At 40.4% G+C, this 26,693-nt stretch overlaps 1 protein-coding gene across 8 annotated transcripts in view; it reads right to left on the bottom strand.

The window, feature by feature from the left end:
- Positions 1-336: 336 nt before the first annotated feature.
- Positions 337-26,693, bottom strand: part of fam184ab (family with sequence similarity 184 member Ab) — a 187,527-nt gene continuing 161,170 nt past the window's right edge. For 4 of the 8 annotated variants that reach the window (XM_073057386.1, XM_073057388.1, XM_073057390.1 and 1 more), the window contains 5 exons: positions 22,313-22,459; positions 13,179-13,296; positions 6,641-6,745; positions 6,265-6,470; positions 337-596 (listed from right to left, as the gene is read on the bottom strand). In XM_073057386.1, coding sequence (XP_072913487.1) covers positions 509-596; positions 6,265-6,470; positions 6,641-6,745; positions 13,179-13,296; positions 22,313-22,459 — 664 coding nt within the window. In that variant the 3' untranslated portion in view covers positions 337-508. The remainder of the gene's footprint in view (positions 597-6,264; positions 6,471-6,640; positions 6,746-13,178; positions 13,297-22,312; positions 22,460-26,693) is intronic. The other 4 variants (XM_073057392.1, XM_073057393.1, XM_073057391.1 and 1 more) reach the window with 3 other exon arrangements.

Here is a 26,693-nt window from a genome sequence, read left to right as displayed (position 1 = left end):
TTAGGAGCACCTTATTAAAATGGTAAAATATACTTTAAAAATCTTGTGCTGCTGGTAACATTAAATATTTTTAATATCTTGGATGGCAATTCAAACAGCCTGGGAAAATAAACAAAACTCCTTACTCCTTAAAATGCAAACACGAGGAAATCTGCAGATGCTGGAAATTCAAACAACAACACACACAAAATGCTGGTGGAACACAGCAGGTCAGGCAGCATCTATAGGGAGAAGCGCTGTTGACGTTTCAGGCTGAGACCCTTCGTTAGGACTAGACCTGACGAAGGGTCTCGGCCCGAAACGTCGACAGCGCTTCTCCCTATAGATGCTGCCTGGCCTGCTGTGTTCCACCAGCATTTTGTGTGTGTTGTTACTCCTTAAAATGCTTGTTTTCTTCAGAATGCTTTATGACAATAACTATATTCAAATGTGTTGCAAACGGGTTTGTGTAGCATCATGCTCCTACTGCAGAATAACATGTTTAAGATCCATAGGAGGTTGGCTACTTTTAGAAAGTAAAATATCTTGCAAACCATTCTTCATGCTGTGGGTCTGATGGAGGCTCTGTGTCTGTTGTGGTTTCCATGTGTGAAGGGCTACAGTGAGAGATAGAGAAACCATGTTTCATAAGTATGAGCAGAGACAGTAAAAGTTCAAAAGACATATGATCACATTAGACATCTTTATTGGTGCAGTGCTTCAAAAGCTTAGTTCCCACAAACAAATTGGGCCTGAAAGCATTTCTCAATGGAACAATGTCCTTTCTTTCATGTTATTATGTTGTTTCTTTGATCAAATGTTCCTCATGGATTCTGAAAGAGATTGTTTGGAAGCCAAGATTCTAAATTGGGCTTCTAAGACTAAACAAAGTAACGTTGAGATTAATTGCACAAAAAATGAAAAAATTAGTAGAAAGATCATGAAAAATACAGAGTAGATCCTGCAAAAAAACCCCCAAAAGTTCTAAAGCACACCACTGAATATTCATTAAGCCTACAAGGTGCAAACAAGTGTAAGAAACATGTTAGCCAATTAGAATTGAATTATAAGTACAAAGTTAAGGATTTTTAAAAATCAAATTGGGATAGAATATATATGGTATAAGATGCTAATAGTAGGATTTCTGGATCTGAGTTCCCTGAAAGTAGCAAAACAGAATTAGGATGGTGAAGGCGGCTTATGGTTTGCTTAACTTCTTAGATAGGGATGTTGGGACGTTGTAACTTAACACTCTGTTTTAAACTGCACTTACTCTATTGTGTGCAGTGCTGGTGGTTATGCAAGAGGAAGGATGTGGTTGCACTGCAGAGAATGCAGAGAAGCTCACAGACCTCGGCTTTCATCCTGCCTTGTGTAGCTGGATCCTGGACTTCCTGTTAGATCGCTAGCAGGTTGTAAAAGTGGACTCCCTCAGCTCTGCCCCTCTGACCCTCAACACAGGTCCCCCTCAGGGCTGTGTACTAAGCCCCCTCCTTTACTCTCTGTATACCCATGACTGTGTCACCACCCACAGCTCCAATCTGATAATAAAATTTGCTGACTACACTGGACTGATTGGCCTAATCTCAAGTAATAATGAGGCAACCTGCAAAGAGGTCATCACCCTGACACAGTGGTGTCAAGAAAACAACCTCAATGCCGCAAAAACAAAGGTGGTGTTTGTGCACTTAAATCCTTTTGTTCCCCAGACCTGGAATACTGGTACTGCTGTGCAGACCCTACTGGCTGCCTAGGAGTTCATTACTGTTATCATCACAGCGGTGTACATTCAGCTGCAGGCTGATACTGACCTGGCTCTCAAGGAACTGTATGAGACCATCAACATGCTGGAGACTGCACAGCCAGAGGCTGCCTTCATCGTTGCCGGTGACTTTACTCGAGCGTCACTGATGAAGCATTCTCTGCAGTGCGACCACATCCTTCCTCATGCATAGCCGCCAGCATTTGCCAGCACATCCAGGTGAGAACTCGTGGAGATAAGATACTTGACCTCTGTTACACCCACTTCCGCAATGCTTACAAAGCTCTCCTTTGCCCAGCTTTTGGAAAATCAGATCACTCTTCAAGCCTGCTTTTGCCAACGTATTATTTGATATTAGGCCAATCAGCCCAGTATCATCGGCAAATTTAATTAGCAAATTAGAGCTGTAGGTGGCGACACAGTCATGTGTATACAGAGAGTAAAGGAGGGGCTTAGTACACAGCTCTGAGGGGCAACTGTTGAGGGTCAGAGGGGCAGAGGTAAGGGAGCCCACTCTTAAACCATCTGCCAGCGATCTGACAGGAAGTCCGGGATCCAACTACACAAGGCAGGGTGAAGCTGAGGTCTCTGAGCTTCCTGTCGAGCCTGGATGTAATTATGGTGTTGAATGCTGAACTGTAGTCCAAGAACAGCATTCTCACATAAGCATCCTTCTCCAGATGTATAAGGATGGTGTGTAGAGCAGTGGCTATTGCGTCATCTGTCAACCAGTTGGCAAATTGTAGGCGGTCCATTTTGAGTGGTAGCATGCTGCAGATGTAATCTTTGATCAGCCTGTCAAAGCATTTGCTTATTATTGAGGTGAGTGTGACAGGACACCAGTCGTTCAGGCATGTTACCTTGGTCTTTTCTGATACAGGGACAATGATGGATAACTTGAAGTGGGGGGCACTCTACACTGGGAGAGAGCCAAGATTTAAGATTAGAGGGGAAAAGATTTGTGAGGCATTTTACTTACACACACACACACACACACAAACACGTGCGCGCTTGGTATTACTGCTAGAGGAGACATTGGAAGCACATGTTGACCACATGTGAGGTTAGTTAAAATTGACATTAATATTGGCACAGATATTATGGGCCAAAGGGTCTGTTACTGTGCTATACCATTCTGACAGGTACTTGAACAGATAAGAGTAAAAAGATGCAGACCTAATGCAGCAAATGGGATTAGTGGAGTTGGATAAAAACATCAGCACGGACATGGTGAAGAAGTGCATTAAATACAGCCATAGAACATTAAATATATTTTTACCACACAATATTATCCTTATACTGCAAATTTAAGTGGTTCAGGGATGTTGATAACCACCCTTCTACCAGATCTTAGACCAATGTTTGTTTTAGGTGAAGTGAAGAGATAACTGTCTAGGGGTTTGAAATGTATTTTAAGTAATCATGTAATGGAGCAGGATATCATGATACTAATAGGGGTTCTTTGTAAACTCTCAAATAAGCCGCAGATGGAAATCTAGCAAAAAGTAGACTACCATGTCATCCAAAGAAATCTTTCTGGGGAATATTTTGATAACACAGGACTCATAGGACTTGCACCTGTGGAAGATCATAGAAGAATTTGTGTAAATCTCTCAATCTGAAGCTCTAACTTCTTGAGCAGAGGCTGTATCAGTATTCTTAGTACAAAAAAAGAATGCTGTGGATGATAATATTGTGAAAGTGTGCTTGAATGTTGGCTGATGATAAGGGAAGTAATGACTATTAACAAAACAAGTTACTGTTGCAGCCTTCCAAACATATATTGTGCTTGAACAAACCATCTTAGATTTAGATTTCTCAGCTGCTGGATTAGTGTTTGAATCCAGCCCCAAGAGATAAGTCAATTTTATCCAAACATGGATGCCAGCCCAGTGATCTCTCAGCAATAAGAACTGACACAGCATAGTATATAAATTAAGATGCTCTTGTCAGAAAATTGTGCCATACAATTTTATATGACTGGTCTATTCATTCATTTTTAAATATCAGAGATCCTTAAAACCAATGTAGCAGAGCAAAGTTTATGTAAGGACAAAAGAAGTGGAAGCTGGAGGAGACCACTTGGACCCTTGTGAGCTCGTCACAATTCAGTAAGGCCATAGCCGTTTTCATCTCAGCATCATTTTTCTGCACCAGTTCCTTACCTCTTGATTTTCATTATACCCAAAAATCTATACATCTGACTGATCCAGTCTCACAGCCCACTTGGATAATGATCCACTATCCTTTGAATGAAGAAATTTCACTCCTCAATGAACTTAATGGGCAAATAAGAGTAAGTTATGGGTGAGAAGGTATTTGAATAAAGCAAACAGCAGTGTAGTTCAGCCAGCAGATTATAAAATTCATGACACATGTTGCATCTTTCAATCCCCTGTACATGCTGGTCAAATTGCACGTTATGAATGGCATGCATTGTGGTACTTTTCCAGTGCTGTGTATTCCATGAGTATAAATTAACAGGAAAGAAGGTAAAGGAATAAGAGAATGGAATGGGCTGTGTGATTAATATTTCTATTGACATGCAAGAGTAAGCCAAAACAGATTTGCTAGGCAGAATAGCTTTATTCGGGAAGATAATATGGGGAAAAAACCCTACATATTACAAATCATTAACATCAAAACTTAAATTGTTCAACTGAATTGAACATTAATTTTTAGATATGGAAATGTATAAATTGAAGCACAAAAAAATCTCAAATAAGAGACAAAACGAAGATTGGCTTTAAACAGCGTTATAACATAAAAGAGTAAAAATAGCATTTAATTGACTGACACCAAAATGATTTGGTTAACATGCTGCATAGAAATAAAACAACTGCTCATATGCAAGATTAATTTATTAAAATAAAAATATGTAGTTAAAAAAGCATGCTTTACATTGTACAAGCTACCAAACAAAGCAAAGTACAAATATGGTCAAACCACTGAAGCTTAAGCCCAGATATTAAGAAATAACAAAGCAGGAACAATTCCACAAATATAATGGATAATAAAGAATAATTCAACAACTGCAACTATTCAAAGTTAAAGGCACTTGTATACATGCTTTAAAGCGGCACAGTTCCCTGTAAACACAGTATTATATGTATATCTTAAAAAACAGGTTTCATAGATTCTGTACAATTATAATTTATCAAGTTTATTCTTGCTATTACAAACTATTTACAGTAAACTGCAGCAATCTAAGTTCTTATGTACCTTTTAAATTTGTCCAGATTTTAAAGTAATCAATTAATTTTAAATTTCTTATATTAATCTGGAAGTGACAAAATATAATTATGGAAACTTCAGCTTTATAAGCATAAGTTAATGGGCAAAACATACTAATGTAAAATATCATACATTATTTAAAAAAATTAAACTTTACAGATAATATATTCATTATGAAATGTTCATCTACTTATCTTTTACAATATGCTTTATACTCTCAACATTTTCTTCGTTTTAACCCAAATTAACAATTTATATAGCCATACCTTACATTTAACATGAAAAGGAGATCTCTAAGATTCTCATTCACTAGGTATTAAGGAATACTGCAGTTTGAATATTTATTAGGTCATTAGGGAACCTCTGTATAAAAGTTCATATTTTCTGGAGTTCCTTTCTCCCTTCTTGTGACATAGTGCAGCTGCTCTCTGACTGGAAACAGCCATTGATACAGATCTACCATGTGCCTTCTATCAGAGTAGCCATCTTTTCAGCTGGAAAAAACAATGGACTTCTCAAAGGAATGATGGAAATACTCTTCAGCTTAGGCAGCATTCAGAGAAAGACTTATAGGGATAATATTTCAAGCAGATGATCAACTATTTCTGATTTTGTTTCAGATTTTAAGCATTTTCATATTTTACTCCAAAAATACTTTTCAGTTTGAGAGTGAATTAACCTTACCACACATAAAATACACTTAATGACCAATATTAACAATATTTGAAGTCCAAAACAATCAGCAGATATTGTGCATTTTATAGCTACAAAGACTCCACTGTTTTATGATGTTATTCATTATATAAATCTAATCAATGAACTAAACATCAGCAATGCTTCAATTTAATCAGATGCAAATCCATATAATTATATCCATATATTCAGAATGAAATCCTAAGTATTTTTAAAATGAAGTGGGGATAACTAACATAAATTCAACAATAAAGTTAAAAATTCCAGTATTAACAGCTTCACTGATACTGATCGGAATCGTTGAAATTATTGCTCATTACAAATTAATTTAAAATTAAATTTGGTAATCATGAGGCCACTGATGTCAATGAAGCTTGTATAAGTAATAGAAGGTGGTCATTAAGTTAATTTCTGACCGAAGTGTTTATAACAGATCAGAGAAACTGATGCTCTAATTGTGGAAAAAAAAGTGAGCTTGCAATAAATATCCTATCAACCTAAATGCATTCCCTATATTATGCATTTTAAAACCAATTTCCAAAATTATGGTTTGGGTTTAAGGGCAGCTTAAAGGTTGTATTGAGGTGGGTGCTCACCTCAGAAATCTTTTTACCTCTTTTGGAGGTACTGGCTGGGGTAGAGGTTTGTTGCTATTGAACTCAATATCATGAACAGGTGAATTCGGAATTGGCTCCAAACGATTATGGTGATGTTGCCCATTTCCCATTCCTCCAGACTCCACAGCACTTAGGTTTGGAACACTAACAAAATGACTGGCAATTTTATCATTCTTCTTTTTCTGCTGTAAAGAAAACAAAATAACTTAAGAGTCAAAAAACTATTTACATCTAAAGGAAGTTCTTTGCTAATTGGTCCATGCATCTATACTGTAAATTAGGATGATCTTAAATAGTAAGATCAAACTACAAGTAACTATTGAGCAGTTTAAAAACACACTCCAATTAAACAGACCTTGGCTAAAGGATTGATCACTCCTACTGTAGGGCTGGCATTAAAAACCTTGTTGAAATTCGTTTCTCTGTTCACCAATTCCAGTTGGTAAAATTTCTTGTCATCCTGTCAAATTCAATATCAAAAATTAAAATGCTTTCCATGATTACATTTTACTAACTTCCTTCAGTTTTAATAACTATTATTCTACCACTGTGATAAATTATCATCAAGTATTTTCTAGAACGCTCCAGTCAAAAATAGATCCCAAGACAATGAAAGCTTTGTGTTAAGTCTAAAGATTTGCTGGCATTGACAGGTGTAAGATACAGAGGTAGGGGGAAGGAATCCCAGAGTTTTCAGATACCAGTGAGAGGATTATGTGAGTAAGGTTATGGCTAGGATGATAATCAAGCAACATTATGCCTACTGGTGAGGATGACCTTGATTTTCACCTCAAATTACACACCTCAGACTCAACCCTTCAAACTCAACACCTCAAACATGACTGATCAATAATCTGTCAGCCTCTGCCTTAAGTATACCCAATAACTTGGCCTCCACAGCCATCTAGTGGCAACAAGTTCCACAGATTCACCACACTCCGTCTTAAGAAATTCTTCCTCATCTCCATTCTAAATGGACGCACCTGTGTTTTGAGACTGTGTCCTCTGGTCCTTGACTACCCCACCATAGGAAGCATCCTCTCCACATCCATTCTACTGAGGTCTGTCAACATTTCATAGGTTTCAATGAGATCTCCCCTCATTCTTCTGAATTCCAATAAGTACAGGCCCAAAGACTTGGAATAACTTTTGTGAATCTCCTTTGAACCTTCTCCCATGTCAGCATATCCTTTCTTAAATAAAGGGCCTAAAACTGCTTACAATACTCCAAGTGAGGCCTCACCAGTGGCTTATAAAACCTCAATATTACATGCTTGCTTTTACATTCTAGTCCTCTCAAAATTAATGCTAACATTGCATTTGCCTTCCTCACCACCAGCTTAACCTGCAAATCAACCTTCAGGGAACCCTGCATGAGGACTCCTAAGTCTACTTGCACCTCAGATTTGAATTTTCTCTCCATTTAGAAATTAGTCTATGTTTTTATTTCTACTGCCAAAGGGCACAACCATATACTTCATGGCACAGTATTCCATCCACCACTTCTTTGTCCATTCTCCAATTCTGTCTAAGTCTTTCTCTAGCCTCCCTGCATTGTCAACACTACATGCCCCTAAACCTATCTTCATATTGTCCACAAAGCCATCAATTTCATTATCCAAATCCTTGACATTAAATGTAAAAAGAAATAGTCCCAACACAGACCCCTTTGGGACACCAGTAGTCGCCAGCAGCCAACCAGAAAAGGCACCCATTATTCCCACTTTTTTACCTCCAGCCAATCAGCTAAACCTCTACCTTTGCTAGTTATTTTTCCTGTAATACCAAGGGCTCTTAACTTGTTCAGCAACCTCACATGTGGCATCTTGACAAAGGCCTTCTAAAAATCCAAGTACACAAAATCCACCAATTCTCCTTTGTCTATCCTGCTTGTTATTTCATCTGCCTCTCTCGCTTCTTGAAGACTAGAGTGACATTTGCAATTTTCCAGTCCTCTAGAACAATGACAGAATCTTGAAAGATCATTACTAATGCCTCTGCAATCTTTCTGCCACATATTTTAGAGCCTTGGGGTGTAGACCATCTATTTCAGGTGATATATCGACCTTCAGAGCTTTCAGTTTCCCAAGCCCCTTCTCCCTAGTAATGGCAACATCATTACTGCTTGTGTCATCCACAACGAAGACAGATGCAAAATACTAGTCATCCATTATTTCCTTGTCCATTACTACTTACCCAGCATCATTTTCCAGAAGTCTGATATCTACTCTCGCCTCTCTTTTACTCTTTTATATATCTGAAGAAACTTTTAGTATCCTCTTTAAAGTTATTGACTAGCTTATGTTCATATTCCATCTTTTAACTCTTTGTGACTTTTTAGTTGCCTTGTTTCAGACAATAGACAATAGGTGCAGAAGTAGACCATTCGGCCCTTCGAGCCTGCACCGCCATTTTGAGATCATGGCTGATCAATTCCTATCAATACCCGGTTCCTGCCTTGTCCCCATATCCCTTGATTCCCCTATCCATAAGATAACTATCTAGCTCCTTCTTGAAAGCATCCAGAGAATTGGCCTCCACTACCTTCCGAGGAAGTGCATTCCAGACCTCCACAACTCTCTGGGAGAAGATGTTTTTCCTTAACTCTGTCCTAAATGACCTACCCCTTATTCTCCAACCATGCCCTCTGGTACTGGACTCTCCCAGCATCTGGAACATATTTCCTGCCTCTATCTTGTCCAATCCCTTAATAATCTTTTATGTTTCAATCAGATCCCCTCTCAATCTCCTTAATTCCAGCGTGTACAAGCCCAGTCTCTCTAACCTCTCTGCGTAAGACAGTCCAGACATCCCAGGAATTAACCTCGTGAAAGCTTGGTTTTTAAAAGCTTTCCAATCCTCTAACTTCCCACTAATTTTTGCTCTGTTAAATGCTTTGCTTTGACTTCCCTTGTCACCCATGTTTGCATAATCCTGCCTTTAGAATAACTCTTCTTTTTTGGGATGTATCAATCCTACACCTTCTGAATTGCTCCCAGCAATTGCCACTCTGCCTTCATCCTTGCCAGTGTCCCCTTCCAATCAACTTTCCTCTTTCATGCCTCTGCAAGTCCCTTTAATCCACTCTAATACTGATGCATCTGATTTTGTTTTGCCCTCTCAAATTGCAGGGTAAATTATATCATATTATGAACATTGCCCCCCCCCCCCCCCCAAGGATTCCTTTACCTTAAGTTCTCTAAACAATTCTGGTTCATTGTACAACACCCAGTCCAGAATAGCTCATCCCCTCATGGGCTCAACCATGACCTGCTCTAAAGAGCCATCTTGTAGGATCTTGGGATCCAGCAGCAACCCGATTTTCCCAGTCTGCCTGCATATTGCAATCTCCCATGACTATCGTAACATTTCCCTTTTGACATGCATTTTCTACCTCCTGTTATAATTTTTAACCCACATCTTTACTACTGTTCAGAGTCTGTACATAACTTCCATCAGGGTCTTTTTACCCTTCATGAGGAAATCTGCAGGTGCTGGAAATTCAAGCAACACACATAAAATGCTGGTGGAACACAGCAGACCAGGCAGCATCTATAGGGAGAAGCGCTGTCGACGTTTCGGGGCAAGACCCTTCGTCAGGACTAACTGAAAGGAAAGACAGTTAGAGATTTGAAAGTAGGAGTGGGAGGGTGAAATGCGAAATGACAGGAGAAGACTGGAGAGGGTGGGGTGAAGCTGAGAGCCAGAAAGGTGATTGGCAAAAGGGATACATACAGAGCTGGAGAAGGGGAAGGATCATGGGACAGGAGGCCTAGGGAGAAAGGAAGGGGGATGGGGGGAGCGCCAGAGGGAGAAGGAGAACAGGCAGAGTGATGGGCAGAGAGAGAGAATAGAAAAGGGAGGGTGGGGGAGAAACTAAATATATCAGGGATGGGGTAAGAAGGGGAAGAGGGGCATTAACAGAAGTTAGAGAAGTCAATGTTCATGCCATCAGGTTGGAGGCTACCCAGCCAGTATATAAGGTGTTGTTCCTCCAACCTGAGTGTGGCTTCATCTTGACAGTAGAGGAGGCCATGGATAGACATATCAGAATGGGAATGGGACGTGGAATTAAAATGTGTGGCCACTGGGAGATCCTGCTTTCTCTGGCGGACAGAGCGTAGGTGTTCAGCGAAGCGGTCTCCCAGTCTGCACCCTTACAGTTTTTTAGTTCTACCCACAACAATTCTATACCTTCCAATCCTATGTCACCTCTTTCTATGAATTTGATTACATCTTTTTAACCAACAAAGACAGCCCACCCCTCTGCCTACCTTTTGACACAATGTGCATCCTTGGATGTTAAGCTCCCAGTTATAATTTTTCAGCAGATGCCCACAACGGCATACCTGTCAATCTCTAAAGGTGCTACAAGTTCACCTACCTTATTTTGTATAGTGTGTGCATTCAAATATAACACCTTCAGTTACAACACATTCTTTTGACTACAATTTTGCACTATCATTAGCTTGTGTTTGCTAGCAGACTCACTATACACTGCCTTTGTTGAAAACAAACTGCCTTATCCTTAGCCCTATTACTCCAGTTCTCATGCCCCTACCAAATTACTTTAAACCCTCCTGAACAGTTCTAGCAAACCTGCCCACAATGATATTGCCTCCCCCTTGGGTGCAGGTGTAATCCATCCCTTTTCTATAGGCTGTACCTTCCCCAGAGAAGAGGTTCCTATGATCCAGAAACCTGAACTCCTGTCCCCTGCAGCAGTTCCACAGCCACACATTTATCTGTCAAAAGCTCCTATTCTTACCCTTTGTGGTGCATGGTACAGGAAGCAATCCAGGGATTTCTACCCTGGAGATCCTGCTTTTCAGCTTTCCATCTAGCTCCCTAAAATCTCTCTTCAGGACCTCCTTGCCTTTCCTACCCATGTTATTGGTGCCAATATGTATGAAGAGTTCTAGCTGCTCACCCTCCCCCTTTAGAATGCTGTGAACCTGATCTGAGATACCCCTGACCCTGGCACCTGGGAGGCAACATCTCTCCAGGTCTCTCTATCGTGTCGACCAATCTCGCTATTCCTCTAACTATGGAATCTTCTATCACTACTGCAGTCCCCTTCACCTCGCTTCTCTGGTGAGCCTCAGTGTCAGAGACCCAGTTGATGGGTCTCCCCCACTAGGTCGTCCCCCTCAACAGTATCCATTATTATTGAGGGGAACAGCCACAGGGGAATTCTGTGTGGCTGCCCATTTCCCTTTCTTCTTCTGACAGTCACCCAGTTACCTGCCTCCTGCAACTTAGGAGTGACCACCTCCCTGTAGCTCCTATCTACCACTTTCTCAGTCTCCCACACGAGCTGAAGGTCATTGAGTTGCAGCTCCATTTCCTTAACATGTTCTCTAAGCTGCTGCAGCTTGGTGCACCTGATAGTTATCTGGGAGGCTGGAGGCTTCCGTGAATTCCCACATCTCACACAAAGAACACAACATAGTCCCTGGAGCCATTCTCACTGCACTAACTGTACCCTAACAGATGAGGAGTGAAGAACACAAAAGAAGAAACTTATCAGATAATTATCTCACCTGATGAGCCAAAGCCTCCTCACTCTAACACTGGCCAACTCACACAATGTCCGCACTGCTTGTTCCTGCCTCATTCATCCTTGCTAATAAATCTCATTCACTGATTGGATGCAATTCAAACTCTGAAAACTGCTTTTTAAGTCTTAAATTGGGAACCTGTGTGAAATGGCCCATTCACTGAAAGGGCACACTTCAAAATCCAAAAACTGCTGTAAAGCTGCTTTTTTAAATCCTCAATCATGATATGGGCAACAACCAAGGCCATATAGCTCCCCCACCCTCGGTTTCGCTAATGAACCAGTGAACTGGACTTGTGGTATTCTACATTACCAATGTCCAACATGGTCTGATGATCACAAGAAAAGCATCCAAGGCAATCACTTGCACCGCTTGTTGGACCGTGGACTGCCACCGTACTGTGCCTCTGTGCTTTCCTGTTGCAGGCGGGTAACATAGACCAAAACAAGTCCAGCTCCTCTGCTATTGAACAACTCACAAGTGAATTAGACCTGCAGTACTTAATGTTTTTAATATCCAGCAGTATCTTATGCTCATAAAAAAGACATAAAGGATGAACAATTACACCTTAGTTTGGACCCACAGAGGCTGCTGCAACTGAGCATGCCACCATAATTGCACGCACCAGTGGAAAGGAGGTTCAGAATGCTATTTACATCTTCCCTTGCTTCTTTTAATGATGAAGCAGCTGAAGAATGGCTAAATCTTGGAGGTGAGATGATTGACTTTCACAAATGCTAACGATGACAGTAGAATTTTCCCCAATTGCCCTGGCTGCAGTTTTACCGAGGCTCCTGAGTGACAGTGTTGTGAAATGCTGCCTTTTTGTCAGGGTCTATATTTTTACCTCAGCTCTACTAGCCATTTTGTGTCCACACCAGGATAATTGCTTATTTGAGATACAGAGAGAAATCTTCATGCTGGAACTTAAATTAGGCATTAATAAGTAGATCTTTGTGATTGATTGGCTCTTGAGGGCAGATGGAGTTCATCTTAATTACAGTCAAAGAATTAGATAGAATTAATGGCCAAGTAGCAGAGATTAAGGCAAGGGTCAATGAAAATCATTTTGGTTTTCCTCATTTTATTGGAAATAATTCAATTTCAAGGCACCAATTGGCTAACTAATTTAAACTGAAATTTCACTTCATGCTGTCAAAGCAGGGGTAAAGAACTTGGCACAATTCTTTCAGCACAAATGGTAATTACAGTCACAATTTTGTTCCAAAGAGAATCTGTCCACAATCTATGAATCGTATTGAGTTGTTTAATAGTTACTTGCCATCTTTGGGTAAAAGTGATATCTTCTATTTAAAGCCAATGATTACATACCACTAGTTTTTTCATCAGCTGATCCCGTTCTGAAATCATTTCCTTTAACTCACTGATCAGCTGTAAATCTTCTGTTCTTGATTCTCTGTTGCTGTATTTTTCGTCAGCCTCTTCCAATCTGAAATAAAACAATATATTATCAACTTGGGTTGAGCACTCATCAGGTGGTATGGAATTTGCTAGGTCCAAATTTTATACCTTGTACGAACAGGAAAAGCAGAATTCATCAAATTCATCAATAATAAATTAATAAAAACGTTGAACACAGTACACATTTGCCTTGAATCTTTCAAAACAAATTTTTATGCAAGATTTTTTATGGTGGCTTATGAATCGAAAGAAATAAAGCATGAGATAGAGAGCAAGAACGCATGTTTTTGGTAGGCAAATCACCAGGCAATTTTTATCACTTTCCCATCTGTTACAAATCAGGAAACAAGACTACATCACAATAATACAAACAAGATCAAATTGCATCACATTATATTAACACTCTAAACATCAACTGCTTACATTTAAATTCACTCAGTTTTAATAAGATAGCAATTCAATAGCTAGCTAATTTACAAAAAGATGCAGCAAAAAACCACATTCAAACCTAATCCCGCTTTGGCACACTATTGTTGAATAAAACTTAAATAAGAATATGTTAGGGTCTTCCAGGTGATTACGTACATGGCCAAGTATGGTTCCAGAGGGGCCACAAAGACCAAGTGGCTATATCTCAAATATGAGCCTGGCTATTTCAAGAGCCTTTTCAAGTACGTGTTAGGTGTGGATGGATGCAAGAAAAAGAAATAAAGAGATGGCATACCTCACAGTGAAGCCAGCTGCTCACCTAACAGCAAAGGTCACTTTTCTGGAAGTGTCACTACTTGGCAAGTAGAGCCAGACTAATTTGTTTTCTGCCTACTATCTGGAAAAGGTAGCTTTGGGCAGATGTAGTGACTTCGACCAGTGACCAATCTGCATTTGGGATCGATGAGCAAGAGCAAATTAAAGGAAGGCAGGGGCAAGCGCAATGGCTGTCATCTAGGTGGACATAGGCAAAGTGGTGATCTTGAGGCTCTAGCCCTTCGAAGCTTCAGTGAAGAGAGGTTTCAGTCAGAGAAGGCAAAGAAAAGCTCAAGGTTAAGTTTTTTTATTCTTCTTTTCTTCCTGTCTTTATATCTGCTCGGCTAGAACGGTAGAGATGGCAGTCAGGATAGCGGAATGCTCTTCTTGCGGGATGTGGGAAAGCAGGGAAACCAGCTGCAGCTTCGAACAAATCACATTAAGGACTTGGAGCTGGAACTGGATGAACTCCTGATAATCTGAGAGGTTGAAGGGGTGATAGATAAGGCATATAGAGAGGAAGGCGCAGGAAACAGGAAACTGGGTGACAGTCAGGAAGGGGAAAGGGTTAAGGAGCCAGTGCAGAGTACCCCTGTGGCCATCTCCCTCCACAACAGCCATATCTCTCTGGATACTGTTGGGTGGTGGGGGAGGGGTTGATCTAACAGACGAAAGTCAAAGTAGTTGGGTCTCTGTGACTCCGAAGGGAATGGAAAAGAAAATGTATGTTGTGTTATAGAGGATTCACTAGTTGGAGGAACAGACAGGAGGTTCTGTGGGCAAAAATGAGATTCCAGGATGGTATGTTGCCTCTCAGATGCCAAGGTCCAGGTTATCTCGAACTGAGTCATTGACATCCTTAAGTGGGAGGGTAAACAGCCAGAGGTTGTGGTCCACATAGGTACCAATGACGTGGGTAAGGAGAGTGATAAGATTCTGCATAGGGACTTCAGGGAGTTAGGTGCTAAGTTAAAGGGAAGGACCAGATATATGGATGGGCCAAGGACATAGGGTAACAGAGGAAATGAAACAGATTGACATTAGGAAGAAAAAGGTGATGAGTAGACTGATGGGACTGAAGGCTAACAAATCCCCAGGTCCAGATGGTCTGCATCCTAGGGTACTAAAGGAGGTGGCTCTGGAAATTGCGGATGCATTGGTAATCATTTTCCAATGCTCCTTAGATTCAGGATCAGTTCCTGAGGATTGGAGAATGGCTAATGTTATCCCACTTTTTAAGAAAGGAGGGAGGGAGAAAACAGAGAACTATCGTCCTGTCAGCCTAACATCAGTAGTGGGGAAGATGCTAGAGTCCATTATTAAAGATGAAATAGTGGCATATCCAGATAGCAGTGATAGGATTGGGCCGAGCCAGCATGGATTTACCAAGGGCAAATCATGCTTGACTAATCTATTGGACTTTTTCAAGGATGTAACCAGGAAGTTAGACAAGGGAGATCCAGTGGATGTAGTGTACCTCGATTTTCAGAAGGCATTTGATAAGGTCCCACATAGGAGATTGATGGGTAAAATCAGAGCTCATGGCATTGGGGGGAAGATATTGACATGGTTAGAAAACTGGTTGGCAGATAGAAAGCAAAGGGTAGCGGTGAATGGGTGTTTCTCGGAATGGCAGATGGTGACTAGTGGGGTGCCACAAGGCTCGGTATTGGGACCACAGCTGTTTACAATTTACGTCAACGATTTAGATGAAGGCATTGAGAATAACATCAGGAAGTTTGCTGATGATACTAAGCTGGGTGGCAGTGTGACATGTGATGAGGATGTTAGGAGAATTCAGGGTGGCTTGGATAGGCTGGGTGAGTGGGCAGATACTTGGCAGATGACGTTTAATGTGAATAAGTGTGAGGTTATCCACTTTGGGAGTAAGAACAGGAAGGCAGATTATTATCTGAATGGTGTAGAGTTAGGTAAGGGAGAAATACAAAGAGATCTAGGAGTCCTTGTTCATCAGTCACTGAAGGTGAATGAGCAAGTGCAGCAGGCAGTGAAGAAGGCTAATGGAATGTTGGCCTTTATTACAAAGGGAATTGAGTACAAGAGCAAGGAAATCCTTTTGTATTTGTACAGGGCCCTGGTGAGACCACACCTGGAGTATTGTGCACAGTTTTGGTCTCCAGGGTTAAGGAAGGACATCCTGGCTGTAGAGGAAGTGCAGCGTAGATTCACAAGGTTAATTCCTGGGATGTCCGGACCGTCTTATGCAGAGAGGTTAGAGAGACTGGGCTTGTACACGCTGGAATTAAGGAGATTGAGAGGGGATCTGATTGAAACATATAAGATTATTAAGGGATTGGACAAGATAGAGGCAGGAAATATGTTCCAGATGCTGGGAGAGTCCAGTACCAGAGGGCATGGTTTAAGAATAAGGGGTAGGTCATTTAGGACAGAGTTCAGGAAAAACTTCTTCTCCCAGAGAGTTGTGGGGGTGTGGAATGCACTGCCTCGGAAGGTAGTGGAGGCCAATTCTCTGGATGCTTTCAAGAAGGAGCTAGATAGGTATCTTATGGATAGGGGAATCAAGGGATATGGGGACAAGGCAGGAACCAGGTATTGGTAGTAGATGATCAGCCATGATCTCAGAATGGCGGTGCAGGCTCGAAGGGCCGAATGATCTACTTCTGCACCTATTGTCTATTGACCTCCAGAGTTGTGATCTCAGGATTGCTACCCATGCCACATACTAGTGAGGCCAGAACTAGGAGGATTATAGAGTTTAATACGTGGCTAAGGAGTTGATGTAGGAATGAGGACGTAAGATTTTTGGATCATTGGGCTCTCTTCCAGGGAAGGTGAGACCTGTACAGAAGGGATGGTTTGCACCTGAACCACAGGAGGACTAATATTCTACTGGGAAGGTTTATTAATGCTGCATGGTGGGGTTTAAACAGGAGTTGCAGGTGGATGGGAAACAGACGGTCAAGAGATTGTGGAGGCAGATGTTGGTAAGACCTCAAACAAAGTTAGGAATCAAAATGTTGAGCATGGTGTGACTAGTGTCCTAAGCTGCATTTATTTCAATGCAAGAAGTACATAAGAAAAGATAGATGAAGATGAAGTGGCTGGTTTACAAACAATGTGTAGCAAATGTGTAGTGGGGTTGGGCTGTTGATAGGGCAAAATTGCAATCAATAGGATGAGTTGCAATGTAAAAGACAGACAAAATCAAAAGAGTGAATAAAATAGTGAAGGTATTATATTTGAATGTGCTCAGTATACGGAATAAGGTAGATGAACTTGGAGTATAGTTGCTGATTGGCATGTATGATGTTGTGGGTACCAAATCATGGCTTAAAGAAGATTATAACTGGGAGCTTAATGTCCAAGGATACACATTGTATCAAAAGTACAGGCAGGAAAGCAGAGGGTGGCATTGTTCTGCTGGCAAAAAAGTGAAATCAAATCTTCAGAAAGAGGTGATATAGGGTCAGAAGGTATTGAATTATTGTGAACAGAGCTAAAGAACTGCAAGTATCAAAAGACCCTCATGGGAGTAGTATACAGACCCCCAAACAATAGTAAGGATGTGGTTTACATATTACAACAGTAGAAAATGCATGTCAAAGGGCAATGGTAAATAGTCACGGGAGATTTCAATATGCAGGTAGATAGGGAAAGCCATGTTAGTGCAAGATTCCAAGAGGGGGAATTTATAGAATACTTACAGGATGGCTTTTTAGAGCAGCTCACAGTTAAGCCCACTAGGGGATCAACTATTCTGGGCTGGGTGTTGTACAATGAAACAGAATTGATCAGAGAGCTCAAGGTAAAAGAACCCTTAGGGACAAGTGATCATAATATGATCAAATTCATCCTGAAATCTGAGAAGCAGAAGCTAAAGTCAGGTGTATCAGTATTACAATGAAGTCAAGAGAATTACAGAGGAATGAGAGATGAGTTGGCCAGAATTGTTTGGAAAAGAACACTGGCAGGGATGACAGCAGAGCAGCAATGGCTGAAATTTCTGGAAGCAATTTGGAAGGCACATTATATACATCCCAAAGAGGAGAAGTATTCTAAAGGCAAGATGATACAACCATGGCTAAAAAGAGAAGTCAAAGCCAACATAAAAACAAAAGAGAAGACATATAATAGAGCAAAAATTAGTGTTAAGTTAGAGGATTTGGAAGCTTCTAAACACAAGAAAAGGCAACTTAATAAGTAATAAAGAAGGAATACAAAAGTAAACAAGCCAATAATATTAAAGAGGATACTAAAAGTTCCTTCAGATACATAAAATATAAAAGAGTGGCAAGAGTGTATATCAGACCGCTGGAAAACGATGAGGGACAGGTAGAAATAGAGGATAAGGAAATGGCAGATGAACTGAATAAGTATTTTGCATTAGTGTACAATGTGGAAGACACTAGCAATATGATGGAAGTTCCAATGTCAGAGGTCATAAAGTTACTATAACTAGAGTGAAGGCTCTTGGGAAACTGAAAGGTCTGAAGGTAGATAAGTCACCTGGATCAGATGGTGTACAGCCCAGGATTCTGAAAGAAGTGGCTGAAGAGAATGTGGAGGCATTAGTAATGATCTTTCAAGAATCACAAGATTCTGGAATGGTTCGAGAAGACTGGAAAATTGAAAACGTCACTCCATAGGAAACTATAGGCCAGTTAGTCTGACCTCAGGAGGCATGGTTTCCTCAGGGGAATATCTTGTCTGACAAATTTGTTGGGATTCTTTGAAGAAATAACAAACAGGATAGACAAAGGAGAATCAGTTGTTGTTGTGCACTTGGATTTTCAGAAGGCCTTTGACAAGGTGCCACACATGAGGCTGCTTAACAAATTAGTAATCCATGATCTTACAGGACAGATTCTAGCATGGATAAAGCATGCTAAATTGGTAGGATGCAAAGTGTGAGAATAAAGAGAGCCATTTCTGGTTAGCTGCCGGTGACTAGAGGTGTTCCACAGGAGTTTGTGTTGGGACAGATTCTTTTTAGTTATATGTCAATGATTTGGATGATGGAATTCAGAATCAGGTGTATTATCACCAGCATGTGTCATGAAATTTGTTAACTTAATACCAGCAGTACAATACAATACATAATAAAGAAGAAATAAAAATATAATAATATATTAATAGTAATTATATTAATTAGAGTATAGATTAAAAATTGTGCAAAAAAAATATATATATTGTTCAAGGGTTCAATATCCATTTAGGAATTGGATGGCAGAGGGGAAGAAGCTGTTCCTTAATCGCTGTGTGTGTGCCTTCAGGCATCTGTACCTCCTACCTGATGGTAACAGTGAGAAAAGGGCATGCCCTGAATTTACGGCTTTGTTGCAAAGTTTACAGATACTATGAAGGTAGGTGGAGGAACAGGTGGTTTTGAGGAAGCAGAGAGGCTAGAGAAGGATTTAGACAGATTAGGAGAATGGGCAAAAAAGTGGCGGATAGAATATAGTGCTGGGAAGTACAAACGTTGTATATGGTCATGCACTTTGGTAGATGAAATAGAAGGGTTGACTATTTTCTAAATTGCAGAGAAGACACAAAAAAACTGAGGCGCAGAGAGACTTGGGAGTCCTTGTGCAAGATTCCTTAAAGGTTAATGTGCAAGTGGAGTCTATGGTGAGAAAGGCAAATGAGATGTTAGCATTCATTTCAAAAGGGCTAGAATATAAAAGCAAAGATATAATGTTAAGACTTTATAAAGCACAGGCAAGACCTCACTTGGAGTATTGTGAGCAGTTTTGGGCTCTTTATCTTAGAAAGGATGTGCTGAAACTGGAGAAGGTTCAAATGAGTTTCATGAAATGATTCCAGGATTGAATAGCGTTCATATGAAGAGCATTTGATGGCCCTGGGCCAGTATTCACTAGAATCCAGTAGAATGAAGGGCAACCTCATTGAAGCATATCAAATGGTGAAAAGCCTTGTTAGAGTGGATATGGTGAGGATATTTCCTATGATGGGAGAGTCTAAGAATAGAGTGTTGTTCTTTTGGAATGGAGATGAGGAGGAATTTCTTTAACTAGAGTGGTGAATCTGTGGAATTCTTTGCCACAGGCTGCTGTAGAGGCCAAGAGATTGGGGCTGAGGGGAAATTTGGATCAGCCATGATGAAATGGACCAAATGGCCTAATTCTGCTCCTCTATCTTATAGACCATAAAAATCATAGTTTAAACATTGGACAATTCCAGTCATAACGACTCAGTACCATATAAAGAAAGGCTGAGAAGAGTAAGTATGGTCAGAAAATGAAAAGTCATATCAAATGGGGTAAATAAGGCACAAGTATGCTGGGATTTTACCCTCAAGAGTACTAGAAAATTCAGGATTCGTGCATATGTTCTGTTCTGCTGACCATGTTAATCAAATCAAATGAATTCTACCCTCAAAGACTAAATTGAAAAACACTTGAATAGAATCTAGTTCATTTGAATGAAGAAAAATATAAGTGTAACTTTAATGTTGTGTGATTTAAAACATGTAACATAGAACTATTGTGCCAACCCTTTAATCTTCTCCAGGATTAACCTATCATTTCCCTTCCATCTATCAGTCCATTTTTTTCTTACATGTGCCTATCCAAGGGTCTCTTAAATGTCCCTAATGCATCTACTTCAAGTTAATTTAATGCTCTTAATTACTTAATAGAGAGGTTTTAACGACTTTAGATTTTTTGATTGTTTTAACAGTTTCTGTGTGTCAGGAACATTAAAAAAACATTGATAAGTTTTGATATCTTTGATAATTGACAACGCTGCAGTAGGGTTTTTTCCATCTGATGACGGTTTCCAGAAGAGTTTCGTGGATGAAGCTCAACATGGCCAGTCCATACCACCCAACAAGTTCACCTAAAAAAACTGGTGCAAACTCCAAGCCTCTCTGCTCAACTCACCTTGGTACCTGGTCAGCAAGATTACCTGTCTGAATCTGGTGCTCGTTACTTTAGGGCACTGGGGAATATAAACATCGAACGAATTGCTCTTTACTTTGTAACAACTTTGCCATTCATTTCTGATTGGATTCAAAATGGCACAAATTAAGATAGACAGGAATGAGAGGTACTTTATATGGAATTGGAGCAGCACAGTTTCAGTGACCACAATCCAATCGTGACCTCCAGTGTTAGCTGTGTGTAGATTGAAGATTGTGCTGTGGATTTCCCTTAAGCACTTTGGTTTACTCCAACATCCTAAAAATGTGCAGGTTGATAGGTTAATTGGACACTGTGAAACACTCCCACTGTAGAGGTGAATGGTGGGTAGAATCTGGGGGGTATTATGGGAGCTAGTGCAAAAAAGTGTAATTGTGTCAATTACTTAAAGAAGCAGTATCAATCTTTTCAGATTCCATTGCTGAGTAGTTCAGTGAGAACAACATGGCCATTGGTGCTGAGATGTGGGGCTCAGCACTAGAACTTACCATATAGATCATCAATACAGACTGACAGCACCTACACTATACGTTGACAGACAGCCTATTCCTATAAATTCTTGCACTGGATGTGACAGAAGTTGCCAGATCTCTCTGTCTTTGATTTCATGAAAATCCCACACTAGCCCACAGATTTCTCTATGGCAATAAACCCAGACTTAAGATTGCATTATCTTGAAACCTCTGGGTTGGGGTGAGGAAGCTTGAGGACACATTGAATAGCTAATGCCACCTTGCAGGAATGGCCACTGAGTGTTTCCACTCCAGCAAAGCTGCTGCTGTAACTCTGCAACTCAGTCGAGAACAGCTGCAGGGTGCGGCGAGCCCACCTAATTCCAGACAATGGCGTTGCCATACCAAACCACGGGATGATTTCTGCTGGATTATTATAAGTGGAGGACAGAAATTTATGTCAGTTTGCCAGCACAAGAGCACAGAGCAACAGAGAACCACAATTCACACCAGGAGGTGGAATGCAGGGTACGAGTTAAAAATTTTTAAGACAAATTTTAGGCATAGAGGAGATGTCAGCAGTAAGTTTTCTTTCCCCCCACACACAGAGCGTGGTGAGTGCGTGGAATGGGCTACCGGCAGTGGTGGTGGAGGCGGATACGATAGGGTCTTTTAAGAGACTTCTGGACAGGTACATGGAGCTCAGAAAAATAGAGGGCTATGGGTAACCCTAGGTAATTTCTAAGGTAAGGACATGTTGGGCACAGCTTTGTGGGTCGAAGGGCCAATATTGTGCTGTAAGTTTTCTATGTTTCTATAATGTAAATGAGAGAAGGTGGAGAGAAATTTTAATGGGGTTAAAATGCTATTATTGTCTCGCTGTCAACTTCAGTTCCCACAGTCACTAAAGTGTTACACAACATACAAGATTTCCAGAGTAGAAATTTTATCTTTCAGGAATTCCTGAGCCTTGTTGAAGTCTGCTAACATGCACTGTGTTTCTCGGATGTGGGCTGCAGTCATTTCATTTATCTTCTTCTCCTGTTTCTTTATCATCTCCTGTTCATAAACCCTGTTTAAAAAGAGACAAAGCAAAGCTAACTCCCTTCTTAACAGCCACCAAGTTACACAGCTAAATCCCATTATTTGAATTGGTGTGCTTCCCAAATGATAAAATATTAAATTTATTTAAATTAATCTATTTAAAGCGGAGAAAATTTATGACACAGAAGGAGGTGATTTAGACCTTAGTGATCATAAAGCCTAATCCCCCCCTTGCAGCACTAGTTTTGTGGCCCTGCAGGCAACATATGAATATAAGAAACAGAAGCAGGAGTTTGCCAATGAAGACCTAGGGCCTCAGATTAATTTATTTATTACATGTTCATTGAAACATATCATTTGTGTTTAACAACCAAGGGTGTGCTGGAGGCAGGCCACAAGTGTCATCATACATTCTGTTGCTTTCTGCCATTCAATAAGATCATGGCTGATCTTCTACCTCAACCCATTTTCCTGTAATAACCTTAGATTCACCTTCAGTCCAAAAATCCTTCCAGCTCAGACTTGAGTATACTCTGTGATTGGGCTTTTATAACTCTCTTGAATAGTGAATTTAAACAATGTACTAATCCAGTCCTGAAAGATCAACTGTTTAGAGATAGTGATTATTGGTTTTAACATCCCAGCCAGGATAAACATATCCTTTTAGTTACCCCATCACAAATTCTGTGCTACTAAATTAGATCATATCACCTTCTCTCTGAACTCAGGAGGGTACATACCCAGTATGATTAATTAACTCTGATATGACAACCAAGCCCCTCATCCACACCTAATCCCAGGAAACAAGTAAAAATAAAAATAATGAAAAATAAATAAGTGCCCCTTAAGTAGCAATCTTCTCTTGCTTCTTTGGAAATCTTCAAAGCCTAATGTCCTTTCAAATTAATTTTTTGGCTTTTTTGTTTAAGTTGTCTTCACCAATTCCAGATGATTTTAATCCGGCGAATAATGCTAAATTTTAATGCTTTGATTTAATTTAAATCATTTATTGTTGGTGTTCCTTTCCTCACCTTGTGGCACATCAGGAGACAACCTTGCTGCTTTTTTAGCATTTTTTTTGTCTGTTTTTTTAAAAAAATGAGGCTGAGTTGCTAGCTGAACATTTAACCCAGTATGGACACAAAGTGTGCAAAGAGCGGGCTGGATTCAAACACGGTACTGTCCATCTCGAAGTCCGGTTTGGATGTCACTACACTACCGGCTGACTATTAAATCATTTATAATATGCTGCCATTGTTCTCAGAAATCAGAGGCATCTCAGAGTTGTGGCTGAAGGAAGATCATAGTTGGAAGCTTAACATCCAAGGATACACATTGTATCGTAAGGACTGGAAGGTAGACAGATGGGGTGGTGCGGCTCTTTTGGTAAAAAATCAAATCAAATCCTTAGAAAGAGGTTCAGAAGATGTAGAATCTTTGTGGGTAGAGTTAAGAAAACAGCAAGGATAAAGAAAAAAAATGGTAGAAGTTATATACAGGTCTTTGTACAACAGGATGTGGGCTAAAAGTTACAATGAGAAATAGAAAAGGGATGTAAAAAGGGCAATGTTGCAATAATTATGCAGGATTTCAATATGCAGGTAGATTGGGAAAAAACAGTTGATACTAGGTCCCAAATGAGGGAATTTGTAGGATGCACAGAAGATGGCTTTTTAGAGCAGCTTGTGGTTGAGCCCACAAGGAGACTGGCAATTCTGGATTGGGTGTTATGTAATGACCCAGATTTCATTAGGAAGCATAATAGAAAGGAACCCTTAGGAGGCAGTGATCATAATATGATAGAATTTACCCTGCAGTTTGAGAAGGAGAAGCTAAAATCAAAAGTATCAGTATTACAGTGAAGTTAAGGGGGGAATTAGAGGTACGAGAGAGGAGCTGGCCAAAGTTGATTGGGAGGGAACACTGGCAGGGATGATGGCAGAACAGCAATGGCTGGAGTTTCAGGGGGAGCTTCAGAAGACACAGGAAAGATACACCCAAAGATGAAGAAGTATTCTATAAGAAGAATGAGGCAACCGTAGCTGACAAGAGAAGTCAAAGACAGCATAAAAGTGAAAGAGAGGGTATATAATATTGCAAAATTTACTGGCAAGGTAGAGAATTGGGAAGTTTTTAAAAACCAAAACCAACAGAAGGCAACAAAAAAGCCAAAAAAAGATAGAAAAGAGGAAATAGTCAACAATATAAAAGAGAATACAAAAGGTATTTTCAGACGTATAAAGAATAAAAGAGAGATGAAAGTGGATATCAGACATTTGGAAAATGATGCCAGAGAGGTAGTAATGGGGGACAAAGAAATGCTGGAGGAACTTTATATATTTTGTGACATTTTTCACTGTAAAGGACATTAGCAGAATGCCAGAAATGTAAGTGTCAGGGGGCAGAAAAAAATGTTATTACTATTACTAAGGAGAAGGTGGTTGAGAAGCTGAAGGTAGATAAGTTACCTGGACAAGATGGACTACACTCCAGTTTTCTGAATGATGAAATTGAGGAGACTGTGGAGGAATTAGTAATTAACTTTCAAGAGTCACTTGATGCTGGAATGTTTCCTGAGGACTGGAAAATTGCAAATGTCACTCCACTCTTTAAGAAGGGAGGGAGACAGAGAAAGGAAATTATAGGCCAGCTAGCCTGACTTGTGTTGGAAAGATATTGGAGTATATTATTAAGAAATGGATTTCGGGGTACTTGGAGGCACATGAGAAAATAGTCAGCATGGTTTCCAAAAGGGGAATCTCGTCTGACAAACCTGTTGGAGTTCTTTGAGGAAGTAAGAGGCAGGACAGACAAAGCAGAGTCAACGAATGCTGTTTAGTGGATTTTCAGAAGGCCTTTGATAAGCTGCCACCGCTTAACAAAATAAAAGCCCAGAGTATTACATGAAAGGTACTAGAAGAGATAAAAGACTGGCTTGCTAGGCAGGAGGCAAAGAGTGGGAATAAAGGGAGCTTTTTCTGGTTGGCTGCTGGTGACCAGGGGTGTTGCGCTAAAGTCAGTGCTGGGACCATTTCTTTTTACATTGTATGTCAATGATTTGGATGAAAGAATTGATGGCTCTGTGGCTAAGTTTGCAGACAATAGAAAGATAGGTGGAAAGCTAGGTAGTGTTGAGGAAGACAGTTGTCGTCAGAAGGACTAAGACAGATTGGGGGATTGGACAAAAAGGTAGCAGATAGAATATAATGTAGTGACATCCATGATCATACACTTTGGCAGAAGGAATAAAGGTGTGGACTATTTTATAAATGAGGAGAAAATTCAAAAATCAAAGGCACAGAGGGACTTCAGAGTCCTCATGTCAAATTCCCTGAAGGTTAACTTGCAGGTCGAGTCCATGGTAAGGAAGGCAAATGCAATGTTAGCTTTCATTTTGAGAGAACTAGAATACAAAAGCAAGGATGTAATGCTGAGGCTTTATAAGGCACTGGCAAGACTGCACTTAGAGTATTGTGAGCAGTTTTGGGCCCCTTATCTAAGAAAGGATGTGCTGACATTAGAGAGAGCCCAGAGGAGGTTCACAAGAAAGATCTAAAGAATGAAATGTTAATATATGAGGAGCATTTTATGGCTCTGGGCCTGTGCATGCTGGAGTTTAGAAGAATGAGGGGGACCTCATTGAAACCTATTGAACATTGAAAGGTCTGAATACAATGGATGTGGGATAGGATGTTCCCTAATTGGGGGGGGGGGCGGGGGAGAGGGGTGTCTAGAACCAGAGGACCACAACCACAAACTCAAAGTTGAGGGATGTCCACTTAGAATAGAGATAGGAAAAAATGTATTTAGCCAGAGGGTGGTGAATCTGTGGAATTCCATGCTACAGATGGCTGTGCAGGCCAAATCATTGGGTATATTTAAAACAGTGGTTGAAAGGTTGTTGATTAGTAAGCGCGTCAAAGGTTATGGAAGGAAGGCAGAAGAATGGGATTGAGATGGATGATAAATCAGCCATGATGGAACAGAATGACAGAGCAGACTCGATGGGCTAAATGGCCTAATTTTGCTCCGTTCTTATGTTTTAAATGTAAGAGTTATGAAGGGAAAATAATTATATGGCAGTGTCTGTTCTTGTCTGTCCTCAATATACATTTGCTGGAGGCCGTCACTTTGGAAAACAGTAAGAGAGTATAGAAATGGAAACATAGAAACATAGAAAATAGGTGCAGGAGAAGGCCATTTGGCCCTTCGAGCCTGCACCGCCATTCAGTATGATCATGGCTGATCATCCAACTCAGAAC

Source organism: Hemitrygon akajei, chromosome 9 (genome assembly GCF_048418815.1).
Source record: "Hemitrygon akajei chromosome 9, sHemAka1.3, whole genome shotgun sequence".
In the NCBI taxonomy this organism is placed as follows: Eukaryota; Metazoa; Chordata; class Chondrichthyes; order Myliobatiformes; family Dasyatidae; genus Hemitrygon; species Hemitrygon akajei.
The sequence above is the reverse complement of the archived record's forward strand: the minus strand, read 5'-3'. Positions and strand labels throughout refer to the sequence as shown.